The 20354-nt window shown below is 33.5% G+C and overlaps 2 protein-coding genes across 11 annotated transcripts in view; one reads left to right on the top strand and one right to left on the bottom strand.

Annotated features, from left to right (window-relative positions):
• Positions 1-20354, bottom strand: part of p2rx3b (purinergic receptor P2X, ligand-gated ion channel, 3b) — a 25968-nt gene continuing 5614 nt past the window's right edge. For 4 of the 10 annotated variants that reach the window (XM_044114142.1, XM_044114143.1, XM_044114148.1 and 1 more), the window contains 11 exons: positions 7335-7470; positions 7182-7253; positions 6208-6274; positions 6009-6102; positions 4425-4502; positions 4033-4174; positions 2907-3043; positions 2410-2503; positions 2184-2249; positions 1430-1507; positions 1-756 (listed from right to left, as the gene is read on the bottom strand). In XM_044114142.1, the coding sequence (XP_043970077.1) occupies positions 637-756; positions 1430-1507; positions 2184-2249; positions 2410-2503; positions 2907-3043; positions 4033-4174; positions 4425-4502; positions 6009-6102; positions 6208-6274; positions 7182-7253; positions 7335-7470 (1084 nt within the window). In that variant the 3' untranslated portion in view covers positions 1-636. Of the gene's footprint in view, positions 757-1429; positions 1508-2183; positions 2250-2409; positions 2504-2906; positions 3044-4032; positions 4175-4424; positions 4503-6008; positions 6103-6207; positions 6275-7181; positions 7254-7334; positions 7471-10730; positions 10853-14450; positions 14524-18710; positions 18886-20354 lie in introns of all 10 variants that reach the window. The other 6 variants (XM_044114139.1, XM_044114140.1, XM_044114138.1 and 3 more) reach the window with 4 other exon arrangements.
• Positions 16833-20222, top strand: pold4 (DNA polymerase delta 4, accessory subunit). Its single transcript, XM_044114150.1, has 5 exons — positions 16833-16986; positions 18152-18266; positions 19409-19492; positions 19600-19711; positions 20197-20222. The coding sequence occupies exons 2-5, from the start codon at positions 18161-18163 to the stop codon at positions 20219-20221; spliced, it is 327 nt and encodes a 108-aa protein (XP_043970085.1). The 5' UTR covers positions 16833-16986; positions 18152-18160; the 3' UTR covers position 20222.

The raw sequence follows: 20354 nt of genomic DNA on the forward strand, positions 1-20354 counted from the left end.
TTTGCTGGAGTGAATGAAAACTGTCTTTTAAAGTTTTTATTTCTTGATTTTGTCACAATCTTATTAAAAGGGACTGATGAGGGAGTAATCAGGGTATTATCATAAAACAAATCTTCATGCTCCTGTACTTAGACACATACAGTTGAAACCAGAAGTGTACAGAGAGTGACACTACTTTAGTAGCTCTACATCGCGGTTATCCAGAGGAACATCTCTTAAATCAAAAATTTGTTTATTTAAATCGTACTGGAAACACAGCTTGTTATTTATCAAAATAAGAATAGTTTTGGTGATTCTAACTGACCTTAAACAAGAGAAGTTTAGTCTGATTTAGTTTCAGAAAGTAAGGAGGAAAAAAAAGTGTATCTTTTTATGTGGTGTATTCAATCGTCTAGTTGCAACTGTAAAAGTTATGCTTATAAAAGAATAAAATATTACAGAGCAGCGAACCAGTTGTTTATTGCTATAATTTCTATGGGCTACCAAAATCATCTTTTAGGCAACTGGTTCAACAATCCTCATGCAAAGACAGCCATGCCTTTATGCTACATTCACTTGATACATTTTTGTAATTTTGATGTTCTCAGCCTTGAAAGAGGCTATGTGATTGAAACCACAGTGATATGTACTGGTTATTTAGTTGAAATGTTCAATAGAAAATGCCCCAGAGTCACTGGACTTTAAGTGCGTTTGTCTGAGCGACAGCTGGGAGCGATACAAGCCGTTGCTCTGGATGTCCAACGGATCGTCCGAAACCTAGAGTAAAAGACAGAAGGAAAACTCAACCTAACTCAAGTTTATTTCTACGGCACATTTTAAAACAACGTATGTTAATCAGGTCAACATACAAATGACAAGGAGAAAACTTTTCTTTTTTCTTTTTTTTTTCCAAAATGCATTTAGTCTAGATTAATTCATGATGTTAAGCTTTTATGTTTAAAAAAAATCTTTTTTTTATTTTTTTTACATATTTGTTGAGACTGTCACAATGCTGCGTTATTTTAGTATGAGGAAGAAAAAAAAAATCTATATCCTGATTGATTGGTTGTTTCTAGTAGCAACTAGAAATTGACAGAGCCAGGAGGCGGGGCTTAGCTCCGTCAATCGCCTTCCCCTCTTTCTCTCTGCTATGCCGCACCTAGCATAGCCTGTTGTGAATGCTAAAGCTAGTTAGCACGACCACCGATAACGGCGGATTAACGGTTTTAAGATGTTTCTTCTAAGACCCTCCTCCTGGCTCTGATTGGTTGTTTTTGGTTCATAGTAGCTCAAATGGGAGAAGGAGGAGATCGATTTTTTTTCACAGATTATCCGTCTCATAACTGTTACATGGTAACACTTTTAACAAATATGTAAAGAACATATTTTTATAAAATAAAAAGGATGTCCTTAAAGCTACATCCGACAGCTTTAAGGAGTTTTATTTTACCTCTTCAAACTTCTTAGCCTTGTACTGCTCTGCACCCTTCAGGAAGTTTAGCAGTATAATATCACAAAGCACTGTGCCCTAGAAAACAACAACAATACAAATAATAATAATAAGAAGAAGGAGAAGAAGGAGAAGAAGAAGGACAATATCAATATCTTTAGAAGAAGAAACTGTAAGAAATAAGAATGCACTGATAAAATTTTTTCACTTTTGACACTAATACCGACATCTGAGGCTTAGTGTCGGCTGATCTGACAGAAAAAGAGCACTGAATTGACTTAAAATGTTTTCCTTTTTAAACAAAGACATTAATGTACTTAGTTAAAGATGTATTTGATAACTCTCAATCAGTACAACACATTTAAATACACCAACAGCTTCACAAGCTTGGTCAAACATGTAAAAACAACTTTAATTTGTTCAGTCAGTGAAATAGGAGTATAACAGCCAATGTAAAAATAAATTATATAGGAACTGAAACTAACTAAAACAATAGTAAAATGTAAAAAAAGAAAACAGCAACAAATTTTCTTTCAAATGGTTCAGAAAGGGCAAATGGGAATTCTAAATATAATGTAAAATAAGCAATGAAGCGTAGAATTAGACTAACTAGATCTGCTTTTGTAAAATTGGATTGATGCATTTCTAGTAAGACCTTAATTAAACAAGACTTTTGAGGCTACAAAAAAAGAAAATGATGTAAGATAAAAAATTCTTGTATAATATTAGTGTAAATTATAAGAGTTTAGCTCACCACTCCCACTGATGTGAATGCTGCCACCATGTTTATGATTGTTGGGATCATGTTAAACTTTCCCGCCTAAAAACAAAGATTTTTGTCAACATCCACAGTTTTCCACTCACTTGTTTTGAGCAAATATAAATTATACAAACAGGAGAATTTAAGTCTCTAATGCAACTGAAATGTTCCTTAGTTAATTTGGAATAAATTGCTTTTAAACATTAAAATATATACTCACATTGCCATTGACAATAACATCAAATCGAATGGCGAAAGCTTTGACCAGAGTGCGGTAATCTGTCCCATTTTCCATCTTATAGTATTTTGCAAATCTGTACAAACAAAAACAAACATACAAATATTTAGATATACTTATCTCTTATATTTAACCTAGATGATAACAAATAACATTAAAATAATATGTGTCTAAAGCTGAATATTTTAGTTTTGTTTTGAAAAATTTTTTTTTTCACAAGTAACTTGGAGTTACGGGCCACAAAAATCCAAAAATGTAATTTAATACTCATAGTAATTTTTTGCATTAAATGGAAAATGAAAAGCTCCAATTTAACTTACATTATAGGATGAATATTATGTGTTGTCTACACTGTAGCTACCAAGAAAATTCTGGGTTCAAAAATAAACATTTTTGCACAAAAGTATGACGCTAACCTATTTTTCTAAAATATGCAACTAAGTTTTCTGGTTGGTAATTATGAAAGAAACTTAAATCACCTGAAATTGTACCCCGGAGAAACGTTGTTCTGCTGCGACATGGCATCGAGTCGGGTGAACGAATACGATGGTTTACATTCATCATCTGATTTATCCAGATCACACACCCAGCTGATCATTATTCCAATCACTCCACCCTAACAGAGGAGGAATATAAGGATGAACAGAAAACAATCAAAGTGCTTTAAAAACCATCCAGATAACCTTTAACATTAACCTTTTACAAAAGGTTAATGTTTTTTAGTGTCTGGAAAATGAGCCGTTTCAAAATCCTTCCACATCGTTAGGTTGGAATTAGTGGGCATTGTGCTGTTACCTAGCAACGGTACAGCCGAGCCCAGCACAAGGTTGAGTTCACGATATACTGTTAATGGATTTTAGGAATGAGACTGTTTTTTATCCTTAAAGGGGACAAATGCAAAATTCACATTTTGCACATTTTGTATTTGGGTCTCCACTGCTTCCTAAAACATCTCAAGAACTTAAAAAAAAAAAAAAAACAACACCCAGCTGTTTTTTGGCAATAAGTTAAAGTTTTTTGGTGTTTGGAAAATGAGCCATTTCAAAAACCTCTGGAATTAACGTCACAATCAACGAGCGCTACGTTGTTACCTAGCAACCCCAGCAAAGCCCACGCTGTCAACTAGCAACTCACGCAGACCTCCATCATATTTAGTGAAGGGGTCTTACTGCTGTTTGCGCTGTACAATGGCTGCTGGAAAACACAAGTGTTTTGTTTTTTTTCACTCAGAAACCACTTGTTACATTCTTGTTGTTTGTACAGAAGGCTATACTTCTGCTTTTTAAAGATGTATGGTTGTATAATTGTGCATCTGTTTGTAGTCATTTTCACGTTGAACTGGGGGGGAGGGGTGGCCAGCAGCAGCTTACTTGGATTTAAACTGACAAGATGCTCTAAAACAACTCAATTTGAAAGAACTTTGCAGACTAAAATCTCATTATCTAAGAATGCGTTTGAGCAAAAAATACAAGGAGCAAGCATGTTTTGTATGACCCATAAATCTAACCTAACCTGTTTGAGGAAACTCAGTAGTCGTATTTTAATATGACAAGATGTGCAGTAAGTTTAATTGAACCCTTTTAAAAATGCAACAGCTGTTTTTACCGTGTTTGCCAGGTGAGTGAAGTTCTGCTCTGCGTCTTTAAGAATGTCCCCCACTTTGAAGATAGGGCAGTAGATGTCCTTTTCTTTGTTAAAATTACACTTTTTGATGTAATTGTTAGTTATTGATGGAAGGAAGTTCCCTCTGCAGAAAGACAGAATTTATGTTAAATCATCACCACTACATTTGACTGATGTTATCTATATTCTGGGTGAAATAAATCCAAAAGGGAAAACTTGAACTAGCCTGGTACTAACACTGATTAGTTACATTCAGTCATAACTTACATTAATTCATAAGTACTAGTTGTCTGCTTTCTCCAGTTATAATTTGATCACCCAGAATGTGAGTTAATATCAGATACAGACAGACAGTAGTATAAAAAGTGTCGTACTTGGTGTAGTTAAACATTGGGAAACGGATGCTGTTCTTTATGAAGATTGTGAAGTTCTCCACGTCGTTCATGGGTTCTCTGAGAACACAAACACATTATAACTTTTCTAAAGCCTCAGAAATGGAGTTTCAGGAAAAAAATATTAAACAGATTGTCACAACATCAAAATGTCTGATGCAAAGCTTGCAAATAAATGAAACGTATAAGTGATTTTTAAATATATAAAACAAAACATTTCTTCTAATTCGGCACTTATGATAGAATTCTTAGTACATTATAACTTCACTATTTGGTTCTTTACAAAGGTTTGCCGTCAGTTCCAAGGATTAAATTAAACAGGCTTGTTTTGAAAAAGTATGTATTCATTTTGATCAGCTTAAAATCTGAAATGCATCTAAGTTGTTAAAACTGAATATAATTTTTTCAGCCCAGGTAGAATCTAAAACTTTGATTCTGCTTGAGCAAACAAAAAACATTTGATCAAATTCGATGTGCCAGGGAAGCGTTGACAAGAGCTGCGTTTCCATTGCAAAAGTGTGCAACTCTTCTGCTAACGTCAAAAAAACACAATTTTGCAATTATTGTGTTTCCATTAAACAAGAAATTAAATTAAAATCACATGTGAATAAGTCACGAAATATTATGGCACCAACAGAGGTGAACAGTTAAGATGAGATACATTCATAATTTAGTGCTAGCATCATCTGTCAGCCAATCAGAGGAGATGCTGGCATCTTATTTAGTATTAGAAGCAACAAACCCTCTGCATTTTGGAGCGGCTACGTATGCGACGTTTTGAGGAAACAATGGTCTGCAATTTTACAAAAGAGCGATGAATTCAGTTTGTTGGAATGGCATTTAACTTTTTATGAACTGCAATGCTGTAAGAGCTTTGATGGAGCAAAAATCACTTCCTGTCGTCTTCTTCTTTGTCGTTTTCTCCAGTAGTAACATCTGATGATCATTTGACTCGTGTGATGCAAAAGTGTAAGTGTTTCCATTGCAGTTTTGTGAAACGCATCTGCTTCTATACAACTGAAAAACCATCACAGCACCAAAGCTTTTTTATCAAAAAATGTGAGTGTTTTCAAACTTGACGTGTTTCCATTCAGCAAATTTATTTTTATAATTTCAATTTGCACAAATTTAAGGTTAATTCAAACACATTTAGGGTTGGAGTAATCAATGCAAATAAAGATCAGATTTAGACTCCGCTGGAACCAAAGTATTTAAATCGCATAAATGTTCTTCAGCTGATAGAAGAGGTCAGTATCTTTGAAGGTTCAGGTCAGAGTTCATCACTACACTCAGATTTCAGGCCTGACCTCTAATTTCCAGCTGTAATAGTTTAAACTTTGTGTTGACTCTAAATTGTTCCTCTGGATAATAACTTCTTTTGGTTGTGAGTCACTCACGTTGTAAAGTAGAGCTGCGTATCATCTGCATAGTTGATGATATCTGAATGTGTTGCTGCTCAATAAATCATCAGCAATAATAATGTACCAAAGTGGTTCCTCAAAATGAATATACACATTAATAAATCACTGTATATATAAATATGTGACATGCAAAGTATCGTCTCACGTCTTGATGGTGTCGATCTCAGCAGGACACCACCCTTTAATCTCACACATTGAGATGTTGGTCTTAAAAGGGACGCAGTTCCCCGTGAAGATTCCTAAGCAGGAGAACAAAGAAATGTTCAAGGAACTCCAAAACAAATACTACCGTAATTATATTTTAAATTTCATATCATAAATAGTTTTTTAATTTAACATGTTACCATTTCCTCCTGGTCTGTGACGATATTTTGTGCAGTCACTGTCTTTGGTACAGTTGAATTTCTCAGACTGCATAACATGGAAATATTTAAAAAACACAATTATTTTTGTGATTTTATGATGTAAAGTTTTGTTGCTTAAATATGCTATACAAATAAAGTTGATTGATCGATTAAATAGTGTTAGGATAAGTATTTTACGCTATTAATAGATCAGATTAAATGATTATGTTCTGAAAGAACTGCCAACCCAATACTATTTTAACAGAACCGCTGTATTGGTACTAACACTAGATTAAGCACAGATTTACTCTAATTAATCATCAGCTGGAAACTTCTGAAGGCAATTGGTTGCACTCAGAGAAAAGGCAGGCTGAATACTTTTGCACACCACACTTTTCAGTTTTTTTACTTGCAAAAAATGTTTTGAATCATGTATAATTTTTTTTTTACTTCACAATTTATACTCTCCCAGTTCTCCCAATGCTAACTAGAAACAACCAATCAGAGACAGGAGGCGGGTCTTAGCGCTGTCAATCACCCTGCAGCTAGCGGAAGCTTTCACTAATGCTCAGTCTAGTTAGCATGGCCACCAATGACGGCAGATAAACTGTAAGTTGTTTCTCTGCCATTAGGACATTGAGCAGCACATTCATGAGGATGATTGACAGCGCTAGTTATCTTTGGTCCTGAGTGATGCATTTCTTGAGATAGTAAATCAGGGAGGACATGAAGGAGAGATTTTTTCAAAGATCTGTCTCGATATGGTGATAATTTCAACAAATATGTAAAAAACATATTTTTATTTGCCAGATATTTATAAGCTGTTTCCCTCTTTCCAAATGCCTAAATATCTTGTTTTAATAAATCTTATGTAGAGCTTGTGTTTTGCTCAGATAATGAATTTCCATATTTGGACATTAGATCCTGTCATTAACATAAAAGTTAATTCAGAAGTGAATTTAACGTCAGCTGACCTCAGGACAGTATCCTTGCACTTGGTCCTCTGTTGTAATCATTTTGGTGATGATGCAAAAGACCGAACCTCCCTGTAGAAAAACCACATGGATTTTGCAGCTCAACTTTTTAATGAATCTTTATATTAATTACTTAAATGTACTGATAAATACCTGTGTAGGAGTGACGTAGTCTGCAACATCCATGACTCTGTTGTTGTAGTTTCCAAAACCTTTGACCTTTGTCATGACGGACGACTCTATGGCTGTGTCTCTCACCTGGTAGGCCTTTTCCCAGAGAAACACCCAACTGAAAATACAAACAGGGAAAATGTGACAAAGATTTTAACATCAGAATTAATTGAAAATTAACTAAAATCACCAGAGTTGGGTAGTAACAATTGTATTTACTATAGTAACTTTTTGAAGAAATGTACTTTAGGAGTATTTTTTACTATGCTGTACTTTTTACTTTTACTTGAGTAATTTTATTGTGACGTATTTCTGCTCTTACTTGTGTAAAATCTTTGGATTTTTTACCCACTGAATGACAAACAAACATGTTTTATCCTGATTTTATATATATATATATATATATATAATTTTTGTACTTATATATAAGTACAAAAATTTCCACTTAGCTTTGGGTTGGTCTGATGATGTCATTTTTAAATATTAATCCATCCATCCATTTTCTGTATACCTTTGCCCCCAGTGGGGTCAGGAGGGGTTTTAAATATTAAATGGTTGATAATTTGATCAGTTACTCATTAGACTTTTTACCAAATATTTTTTACTCTTACTGGAGTAATTTCTTAGATTGCTACTTTTTACTTTTACTTACTTGAGTATAATTTTTGGATAGTCGACTCTTAAAATCACTATGTTAGATGCAAATATATATATAATATATAATCATTATGAAATCAGTAAATATCCGTATTAATATCGGCTATTGGTCCAAATTTTTGTATCCCTATTTCATAGGCTGGAAGATTGTTGCTAAGCGGCATTGCATCAGAGTAATCACTCTATTTCTCTGCACTGGTGAAAAAAAGAGAAAAGAAATCTTTTATTTTTTTCCATTTTATTCAAAAAATCATCTTATTTTGTTGGCGCCAAGAATATGACAATGAGATTATTTTTATGAGGATAATTATAGAAAAAAACGGAGTTGAAAAACACATTCTGTGGGTAAGGATTAAATTACTTGCTTCGAATCAGATCCAGCTAATGGGTAAATGAGGCTCTTCCTGTAAGACTAATCATCCACGGCAGACTGATAGTAGCTGTGTGGTTGACTAGAGGACCAATGATGACTTAAACTCATTAAATTTAGTCTATAAGGTCAACATTTAATCAATGGATGAGTTTCTCTAAATCTTGTCCTTCATTCTCTAAAATTTGTCCTTCAGTCCTAGAAATATTCGTCAGGTGATAAAAGACTGACTTTGTAATTGTTTTTATGTGTTTCTGAAAGTTCACGTTTTCAGTAAAAAGGTCTTTGTGTTAGGGTAAGGTGGTTTTTTGGATTTATCAAAATTAGTGTATTTAGCAAAACTGCAATGGAAAAACTACTTTCTCACCACAAGAGTCACATGATCAACAACCAGATGTTACTACTGGTGGAAAATATGAAGAAGACGACTGGAAGTGGTAGGAGGATGATGGCGCTGCATATTCTTAAATGATTTATCGCGTGAGCAAACTTATTCACATGCTATTTCAATTGCGTTCCTGAAATAATGGAAACAAAACAACTGCAAAATAGTTTTTTATTTTTTTCAACATTAGTGGAATATCAAAACAGTTTTGAGCAAAAATGTAATGGAAACGCCGCTACAGCAACATAGAGCTGCATCACTATGGTAACCAGTCTTGTTAATTATTATAAGACGATTTATTTGTCTCATATGGGAGAATGTTGCTTTGGAAGAGGGGAAAAAAACTGTACTACAATAAAAGCAAAACATTAATAATAAATACATAAAGCTAGCATAAATAATTAAATAAACATAAATCAACTTTTCTGACACTGGTGCTTAATATTAATGTGCAAAAGAAAACATGGACTTCAGATGAAGCTGTATCTGAGTTAGTGGGAGCATATTAAATAGGAAGGACCCCGGGACTGAACTCTGGGGTACCCCAGATGTGATTTCTATCAGCTTCAATGTTAAATTATCTAACACACCTAAATATGCAAAACAAAATGCTACAGAGAAACCTGAAATAGTCAGTGCTGTTTGACACAGTATTAGCTTTAATTTGCATAGCAGCCAATCCAGTTGCCCCATTCGTTTTCCTTAGTACTGATTGGCTGTAACCCCAAAAGAGGAAATAAAGAACCATGTAGAAACTAGCTGTCATGCCAAGATGGTTCCCACTATAGAGAATTAATACATATTAAGATATACTTGGTGTTTATAGGCAGCTACATGTGTTTCTAGAGCAGTTCTCAAGTACTGACAGATTTTAGCTTCTGGCATATAGATCATGAAGCCACAGAATGACTGTAGATCAGTGAATATAGAAGTTTCCTTGCAATCTGAACATTGTGGATTTGATTTTAGATGACGACTTCCCATTGGACAAGTCAGTTTAACTAGAAAAGTGCAAACACTGCAAAAGTGCACTTAGTCCATTAATCATTAGTGAGAACTGGATTATCACCACAGTGATGCAGAATTGAGTCGGTTAATTCCTAAATTAATTAAATTAAATTCAGGAGATGTCTGTAAATCTGAACAGGTCTCAGTGCACTGTAAAAAAATTTAATCTTACCATGTATCTTTGGTCCAGTTTCTAGTGCAAATATATTAAAACACTTGAAAAAAGACAAAATAACCTACAAGTTATGTTTAAGAAAGATATGTAAGGCTGTATTAAGTCCAAAAAATTCCTTAATGTCAATGAAAAGCACTAGTTCCACTGTCTTATGACAAATGTCTTGTTATAAGTGAAATAATCTGTCAATATTAAGGAATTATTAACTTAAGACCAGCTGATGAATCTTTCTTAAAAGTTACTAGTTATTTTTGTCTTATTTCAAGTTTTAAGATATTTGTACTAGAAACTAAACCAAAAGTATTTGGTAAGATTTAGTGTTTTTTGCAGTGTGAACACCTGAAATTTGCTTCCTTTTTAAAACCTTTGGCAACACTGAGACACAATGAAGACAGAGTTCTGAAAAGCAGAACTATTTATTTTAATGTCAGTTTCTCCGAAGCTCTGGTGTGTTAAATGTGAGCGGTTAGTCGCAGCACTTAAATCACTGCTAATGCATTTCTATTGACAGAAATCTTAGACACTGCTTTAAACTCTAAAATCTTAAGTGTAGCTGCCCATCATTTAATAAAAAGCTATTGAAGTATCTGCTTATGAGCAATTATGTTGAAGAGTCACTTATAATCACACAAGCTAAAGTCTGCAGACATTTACATGGATTCATAGTGAAACATTAACATTTCAGTGAATTCAGTTTTACAATTCTTTAAAATTAACTGTTTTAGCAACAAATCCATTATTTATTCAGGCTTTGCAGTAATTAATGAAATAATTTACACTTACCCAATAAAGTAGGAAATGATGATAAGTTGAACAATCCGGTTAATGATGCCAATAGTCCAGCTTTTCACAACCACCGACTTTGTCGTTTCATAAGTGAAGAAGTTCTTCATAAACGACCACATCTTGGTCATATGTGGGTGCAAAATACAAAAAACTCTCAAAAATAACCTAAGTGATTTCTTTTACGGTGTATAGATTTGGATTGGACAGTCTCAAAGGTAATTCAAAGATTAAAGTGAATGCAAAAAAAGACAAAAATAAAATAAAACAAAGCTTTTGTGAAGAAAAAAAAACTCTAAATTAAGCTGCTAATTGATCTAAATTTCCTCTATCTCACTGACTTCTGTCTCTGTTTTCTTCCTGTTTCTGCAGACGGACGTCAAACATCTCGATGATAAAGAGAATAAATGAGGATCCTTCTGATTCGGTGTTTGTCTTTTATGTGAGCTGTGATCCAGCCAGGCTTTCCTTCTTCTGGCAGCTAACTTGACAGTTCTCCTAAAAGGCCAATAATAAGACGCCTCCTCTCTTTGCTGAGTGCGCTGTGGTCACACACACTCAGGTCTATCTGCAGCCTTCAGTCAAAACCAGCCAGCAAAATTTCAATCCACATCCTCTTCTCTCAGGAAGCTCAAATTTTAGATACTAACCTTACTTTGAGTCACTTCCTTTAATTTTATTTTTCATTCTTTGGTCTTTCAGTTTTGAGCAGTTTTCTTTTTAGCCAAAAAAATTAAGTTAAACAGAATAGACTGCAACAATAATTAAGACAAAAGGATGTTTAATTTGAGAGGGAAAGGAAACTTCTGCATGTTAATTATGAACAAAAATAACATGCACAAGTCACTTTTTCCAACTCTTTTAACATTTAATTTACAATCTACAAATCCGTTTTTCAGAATGTTTTAACTTTAAATTTATTACATTATAAATGTACATAAATATTTATGACTTAGGAAAAATAATCCAAAGAGATTAAAACTAATCTCAAATTTGTAGTAACAACTGTTATTCATCACTTTCTTTATATTATCCAATCATTTTTAACTGTAAAAACACAAAATCTTACCAGATAATTTTGCTCTAGTTTCTAGATCAAATATCTTAATACACTAGAAATAAGAAAAGACTATCTTACATGTAACTTTTCAGCAGAAAGTAAAAGCTTGTTTTAAGTCAATAAGTCCTTAATATTTATCAAAAAGTTCCAGTTCCATTTCACTTAAAACATAACATTCTTCCCATGTTATACATTAAATAATCTCCCAGTAGAAATAATACTTTTTCATCCATCCCACCACTCTTAGCATCCAGACTGACTTTTCTACAGAAGTTCATAAAAGTTGTCCTTTCATTCTTTCTTTCTTTTTTTTAGCTTTCTTCATCTTGTTGTTATCTTGTGACGATTCTCCAATTACTTGATAACTTTGAAATTGATCCATAAATGGATCCATCCATTATTACTACCAGTGTGCCGTCTTCTTCTTTGTTCAAACACAAGTCTGATTACGGTTGGTTTACTTAGTAATATGAACGATCAAGTAAAAAAACAACAACAAAACAAATAATAATAATAATAAAATCGAAACAGTATAAATCAGTACATAAAAAACAGAAGACATCAAAATAATAAAAAATAGTTAAATTAATCCAAAACCAACACACACAAACTCATGTAGAAAAAGCAATGCAGCAAATATATGAGGAGGTCTATATTAGTTTTACATACTGTTTATATTGGTTTTATCAATAAAATTCTGCTAATTTTAGTTTTAAATCCTGCAGAGTGCTGCAGTTTTTTTTTCTGTTAGCTAATGTCCATTTGATTTGTAAAAATTAAAACCTTATTTTTTCCCTTTGCTGAGATATTTCCAGGACTTCTTAGGACGGTTTCCATTAAACAACCAACGTAATGTAGCCGAGGGAAACAGAAACCACAGAATATCCATTAAGAGAGAGAGGTAGACCACACTGAGAGGAGAAGTCGTTTTGTGTAAAAGACAGCTATTAGCGCCATGGATGAGTCTCCACATCCTAATACACACATCTAACCATATCGAGAATATAACATTACACACTTATTCACTTACAGCGCCTTTCAGTCTAATGCCATCAGGAACCACTGAACGCCTCCATTAAACATCACAAGTTAGGAGTGGATAAAAGCCTGTCAGCTGACAGAGTCCTCCCTCTTTTTCTTTCTTTCCTTCTCTCTCTCTTTCTTTCGCTACAGAAGATTTCTACCTCATTATTATTGTAGCCAGGCAGTTTTACGTTTTTAGCTGCATCTTTGGTTTCTGGTTATTGTTGCTGTTTGAAGCAGAGACTTTATCCAGCAGTCAAAAGTGTCACAATGTTGTTTTTCTTTAAAATTTTTATTTTCTACAGTGGTGTGATTTGTATGTGAAATTCTGACTTTTAAGACATTTATTCATACTTTACATATTTGTTTTTAACTGCTTTATAATTTTTTTTTAGAAAATTTTTACATTTTTATTAGAAGTATTTTATTTTTTTCAGTTTTTTATTTCTTTTCTTTGTTTTTTAGTTTTTTCCCATATTTCTTCTTATTTTTTGTTCTTTCTATTTGCTTTTGTCATGGAAAAATTACACTAAGGTCACATCTGCTGGTCATGTCATATAATATGCTTATGAACTATCACCAAAAGAACTATTTGGGTTTCATGTAGAAGATTAGAAGTTGTTTTCACCTGAACAGTGCTTGGAAATATAATTTTTTCCACGACACTTTCTTTATAATTTCTTTTTTCTTTCTTTCTTTGTTCATCTTCTCTTCCTTTATTCCTTTTTTCTTGATTTTCTTTGTTTCTTTTTGTTGTTATTTTCTGTCTTTGTTATTTTTTTTTCTGTCTGTGTTTCATTTTTTTTTGTTTTTCTCACACTTGTTTTTCTTTCATTTTTACAATAAAATCAAAGTGAACCATTATATTTTTAACAGACGTCCGACTACTGGACCAAAACTAATATATTTCAAGCAACATAAACTATAATGTCAACGTTTTTGTTGTTTTTACTATTGATCAGGGGTTTCCGAACCCAGTTTCCAAGGGCTGGCCTGTCAGGATAACAAATTTTGCTGGACGATAAATTATCCCAGTATTTATTACAATAAACAATGATATTGATATTTTGAGACTATTTTCCTGTAATGTAATCGACATAATAAGTTTGCCTTCTCAAAGATCAATAAACTTCAAATTTGTAAATAACGCTTTGAACTGGAACTGGGAGAAATCATAAGTATCCTAAAAATGAAACATCTAAAAACAGTAAAGTGACCATAAATAAAACAGATTATGAAGAGTTTGTAAATATAATATTAACCATCAAAATGGAAATTACTGAGCTCATTTTAGTTTATCATCTTATTAATTGATTATTGCAACAAGTTTAGAAATAAACTCCACATAATATAATCTCTGAATCTTAATAAGATAAGTTTTTATCACAAAACACAGTGATAAGTATTTATTAAAATGAGTAAAACACATGTGGACACTCATATTCTCACTCATACAAGGCTATAAAAGCATCATTTGAATGCGACCCGTGATAACAAAAGTATCAGAGAGACACAATAGATGGAATTGCACTACACAGGCCATTTTAAAGAGATTTGTATTGATTTGGAGAATTAAAGCCACAGCAAAGAAAGGGAAGAGGGAAGAAAAGGACTTTGTCCATCTTTTGCTCTCCTACCAGCCATTAGTGACACTCCAACCTCAGGCAGCATGACCAGCGTCTCCATTAAATTCAGCACTTCCGTCCAGAACTGAAACATCAACCACAGAGATCATGTCAGCAGACGTTATAACTCAACCACTTTGGGAGAGCTGATGGGAACTCAGATGAACTGCACTGGAAACCCTCTTCAGTGGCTGATGGACGGAGGTTTGTGTGATTTTCTGCCACTTTGATTTGGCGCACAAACTTAAAATACCATCAGATTTGTTTCAGTAAGTGTTTTAATGTATCTCAGATAACATTTTCAGTACTGAGAGGCTTCAAACCAATGTGGCCCTTCCCCCCTACACACACAACTACTTAATAATTATGGAGCTACTTCGGGGCCATGAAGTTTGTTCAGAACAAAATGGCCCCAGTTTAGGGGGCACATTTTAAAAATATTTTATTTTTTAAAATATATATTGTTTTACTTTTTATTTTCAAAAAAGTTTGAAAATAATTTAAAAACACATATGAAACTGAAAAACACAGTTTTTTTTAGATTCAAAACTTTGTCAGTTTCAAACTGTTTATTTTTTTTTTCTCTTAAATTTCAAAATAATTTTTCAGATTCAATTTGTTTTTCTTTTGAGCAACTTTGATTACACCAATTTAGCTCTATAAATCATGGTTTAAAGCTGCAGTATAATATGGCATCGTCCTGAAGAGAAATTTATCTACTGGGTTTCTTTCTCAACATTTGTGAGTTTTAAAGCTAATTTTTGACTATCAATAATTATCTGTTAACTGGTATTGTAATGCTCATACTGTGATATGTTTTTCGGTTTTGTTTTCCAGCTATTCTTTAAAGCTGAAGTATGTAAATTTGTAAAAAATGTATTTTTTACATATTTGTTGAAACTGTCACTATGTCAGGAAAAAGTGAAAAAAATAATCAAGTTCAACATACAATATGCCAAACACTTCAAAAACATTGAATGTTTCAATCTAATAAAATTCAACAATTGATAAGAAGATATGTACATGACATCCATTACTATGGAAAGTTATACAAAGCATGCAAAGTGTATTAATCTGCCTTTTTACTCGATTAATTTTTTAAATTCTTTATTCTTACCTTTTACTTGAACTTGAGTAGAAACATGTTGAAGCCGTGTTACTTTTACTTAATCAAATCAAATCAAATCCAACTTTATTTGTATAGCACATTTCAGCAGCAAGGCATTTCAAAATGCTTTACATCAAATCAAACACAAAAACACAATGCAACATAGAATCAACAATAAAAACAATATCAAGTCAGATTCCGTCAATAAATTTGCAATTGATTACGTTTTGAATACAACTCTAAACAAGTGGGTTTTTAGTTGAGATTTAAAGGAAGTCAGTGTTTCAGCTGTTTTACAGTTTTCTGGAAGTTTGTTCCAGATTTGTGGTGCATAGATGCTGCACCTGAGAGGTCTGGAAGGTCAATACAACAGCAGCAAATCTTTAATGTATTGTGGTGCTAAACTATTCAGTGATTTGTAGACTAACAACAGTATTTTAAAGTCTATTCTTTGAGCTACCGGGAGCCAGTGGAGAGACTTTAAAACTGGTGTTATGTGCTCTATCTTCCTGGTTTTAGTTAGAACGCGAGCAGCAGCATTCTGGATCAGCTGCAGCTGTTTGATTGATTTGTTGGACAGACCTGTGAAGACGCCGTTACAATAATCAATACGACTGAAGATAAACGCATGGATGAGTTTCTCTAGATCTGGCTGAGACATTAGTCCTTTAATCCTGGAAATGTTCTTCAGGTGATAGAAGACCGACTTTGTAACTGTCTTTATGTGGCTCTGAATTTTCAGGTCAGAGTCCATCACTACTCCCAGGTTCCGGGCTGATCGCTGGTTTTTAGTTGTAATAACTGAAGCTGTGCACTGACTGTAGATCGTTCCTCTTTAGGTCCAAATATAATAACTTCAGTTTTGTTTTTGTTCAGCTGGAGGAAGTTTTGGCACATCCACACATTTATCTGTTCTAAGCAGCTGTTCAGTGATTGGATGTGATGGAGGTACAGTGATTGAGGTTTACTTAAAGCTAAACCTCTGGCGACTCTACCGACCTCAGTTTTATATGCCAAATATATGCCAAGCAAAAGAATTTCAGGCCAAAAAATGTCATATTTTTATAAAAAGTTACACTGTGATGTGTTGGTTTTGTTTTCGGAGCCATGACATGTTTGGAAATAGCTTTTTCCTAGTAAAAGAATGCAACATTATGTAGTTATTTAAAGATTAATACTTTGTATTTTAATGAGATTTCAATTTGTTTGTAATCTTTCTTCCCCATAAATATAAATAGCTTCCATCTCCACAATCTTCTGTGCAGTCACAGGGGATTCCAGTAGGTGGCAGCAGAGGCGTGGACCGGCGAGGCGAACCGTAGAAGAAGAATACGAACGCGTCATTGTTTTGGTTTGTTTCCTCTGCAGAAAAGTGGGGCCATAAACACTAACAACCGAGAACAAACACTAACACATCTTTTAAATTGTAAACATAACAAGGTAAGTTCATAATAAACAACTTAACGCTGAGCTTAGAACCGGTGCTGATGCACATCTGGGATCTGTTTGTGTTTGCCGTAAATGCACGTCTTTCATTGTTTTCTAAATAATTATTTAAATAATTTTACTGATATGTTAGCGGGAGTATAACGCTGTAACAACAAATGAATGAGGACCTTAAGTCTTATTCAAACAAAATAAAGTGTAGCAGCGTAATATCTTCCCTCTACTACCTTAATAGATGCAATTTAAATTCAAAAGGATTAATAGAAAGCTATATTATTAGTATCACGAATTCCTTCGTCTCCCTGTTTTATTATTTGATTATATGTCCGGAAACTAAACCTTGGTTTACTCCTATTGAAGTATTTTATCCATATCAGCGCATCAAAGCAAAACTCAAAATTGTATTCCATTAGTTAAACATTTTCCTTCTATTTGGCACAGAATGTTTCAGAGGTTAATCTGACCAAGTCATTAGTAGCATCTGTATGTGTTACAAATCATATCAATTAAGAATATTTTTTAACAACTTTACATTTTGTGAGGGGTAACTTCTATTTTTCAGAAACCCTAAATTAAACACATTAAAATGAAAGAGAAAAATGTATTATAAAATACATTTATTCTCAGAATTAAAGCTTCAAATGCAAATTCAATTATATTGTGCCAACATTAGTCAAAATGAAACTATTTCCAGTCACACTAATAGTAATAACTAATAAACTAGCTGTCAATGTTTGGAAATGTTAATTTAGTTTACAAAAATAATTTAGATAATCTAAATACCTGATTTAACTTAAAACATGTTGGGTAAAGCAGTGATTCACCAGTCTGGAGCAGAAGCAGATCACATATTAGTAAACAAAAGCAAGTGAAAAGCAAATTTTGAATCAAAACCAAATATCACATGGACAAGAAATATTTGATTTCTATATTTGATATTTTCTGCATTTTTCTCAAATCAGCTGTTAACTTGTAATAAGGAATCAAATCTTCTACATTTTTTGGATTTCTATCATTTTGGTGCATCACAGTATGGGACAGGCAATAGAGCTCTTTGGTAAAGTTTATAACCTGCTGTCAATATGAAATAATTCAAATCTGATTAAGTCATACAGCCAATCCATTTGCAGTAAATTTCATTGATATGTGTGTTTTCTAGATCGTCACCATGACAACAAAACGTGGACTGATAACCGATTCATTTAAAGTGGTGAAGAAGTCAAAGAGAGGGGGAAAGCGAAAGAAGAGTCCCACTCCTCCTCCAGCACAGCAAGGTGAGGCAGCGCTCCTGGTTTAAGCTGCTGTTTGCATTAACTAATGGGAACTTTTATTATTTTAACAAATTAGTTTCCATAGATTTATGTCAACAATATGTTCTACAATGCTAATCAAACCTTTTATGATAGCTTTGTTTAAAGAATAGAGTTTTGTTTTAGGACAGTCCAGTCATTCTAGGACAGTCTAGCGTTTGCTCAATAAGTGATACATTTGCAGCATGCCACTCTAAACAAGATTTAATTCTTTAGAAAGCGCATTCCATTCATCATAGCATTGAAATCCATATATCACTGCCATAAGAGCCAAAACACATATTACTTAAGATTTGTGTAACTAATCATTTTACATTTCCATTCATATGTTACCTTAGGTCTGGACAAAATAAACATATCAACATATAAAATATACACAAAAGTAAATACTTTTAAAAATCAACACACCTTTTGACTCATGGAAGGGCTGCCAGCATGAAACAACGCTCCGTGAAAAACAAAGTGCCGCACTATTTGGAGAAAACATCCATCCATCCAATTCCTTATGCCCTCATCCCGTTGGCGCCGGGAGGGTTGATGGTGCCGATCTCCAGATGTCATCGGGTGAGAGGTGTTGGACACCCTGGACAGGTTGCCAATCCATTGGAGAAAACAAAATAGCTCTTATACAACAACACTAACAGAAAATGCAAAATAAAAAATTAAAAGTATACAGTACTAATTAGAAGTCAGCTATACTGGCAAGATAAAACTCATTCAAGTTTGAAGTAATAAAAAACACTTGTGGTTATTTACCACATCAATAAATCAATTAATCGCATAAGTTAAAACAAATTCCATAATTTCCACTTGCGTGTTTTATCATTTTTCTGTTTTCTCTCTACCTTCCTAACATAATCGGATGATAAGTCTTTTGTTTACCGAGACTTTATAATTAAATGTATTTGTTATTTCTGTTTGGGTTTTTTTTAATTTATTTTGGATATTTAAAATATCTTCCAGTTTCGGTGTGAAACGTTAATTAGAATTTAATGTTTATTAATCTTTGAGAATGTGTTCTTGCATTATCATGCAAACATTTGTAATTGTTCTTGTTTTGATGCAAACCTGTCCTCAGTTCTTTCTGAATCTTCTTGTTTGAACAGAAGATGTCACTACAACTGTCAGAGAGGAGGAGATGCAGCAGCTCAAACAGTTTGACTTGGACTGGAGATTTGGGCCCTGCACGGGTAGAAGCCTTAAAATAAGACTCTGCGATTAATACATATATATATATATATATGAAACATCTAGTATGTTGTATTTTGTCGACTAAACGATTCTGGTTTGTCTTCAGGCATCAGCAGGATGCAGAGGTGGGAGAGAGCAAAGCTTCATGGCCTGAACCCACCTGAGGAAATCAAAGATCTGGTGCTGCAAACACACGATGATCCCGAGTACTCCATGAGGTGACACACACACACACACACGAACACACACACCTTTGCTTCCTCTGATCACTGGATTTAAGTTATAACTGTAATGAAACATGCAAACAAGTCTTAAACTAGTCACAGCTCACCTCTTATTTGAGATCTATTAAGCTAAAGTGCAACAGCTAGTAGATTTTATAAAGACTTTTTATTCTCTGTAATGGCACTGGAATGGTTCCTGTTATTTATTTTTTGTCAAAGCTACTCATCAGTTAATGTTACATGCCTCAAAGTTTTAGTGTTTTAGTAAGAAAGCTAGAATGATCTAGAAATGAAAACAATTCATGGTTTGTCCCGTAGGTGGCAGCAGACCTATTTGAGCGTCAGTGAGATTTATCTGTAAATGAAGCTTCCCTAAATTAATTCTGAAAAACTGCATTAGAAACTGGAGATCTGTTCTTTTCCAGAAAATAAATCATGTAGAAAATTCAGAGTTTTTGCTCTTTCTGTCTTTCTTTCAGCCTCTGGAGAGAATATCCTTTCTGAGGAAAACATCATGAAGAGGACAAAGATCCAGACTTTTGTGAAAGTCAGGGATGTTTTTATTTTGTTGTTTTTATGGCCATGTTTGCTATTTCTCTTACTCTGCTTTTAAAAAAAATAAATAAATAAAAGATTA

The sequence above is a fragment of the Gambusia affinis genome, linkage group LG04 (genome assembly GCF_019740435.1).
Source record: "Gambusia affinis linkage group LG04, SWU_Gaff_1.0, whole genome shotgun sequence".
NCBI classification, from domain to species: Eukaryota; Metazoa; Chordata; class Actinopteri; order Cyprinodontiformes; family Poeciliidae; genus Gambusia; species Gambusia affinis.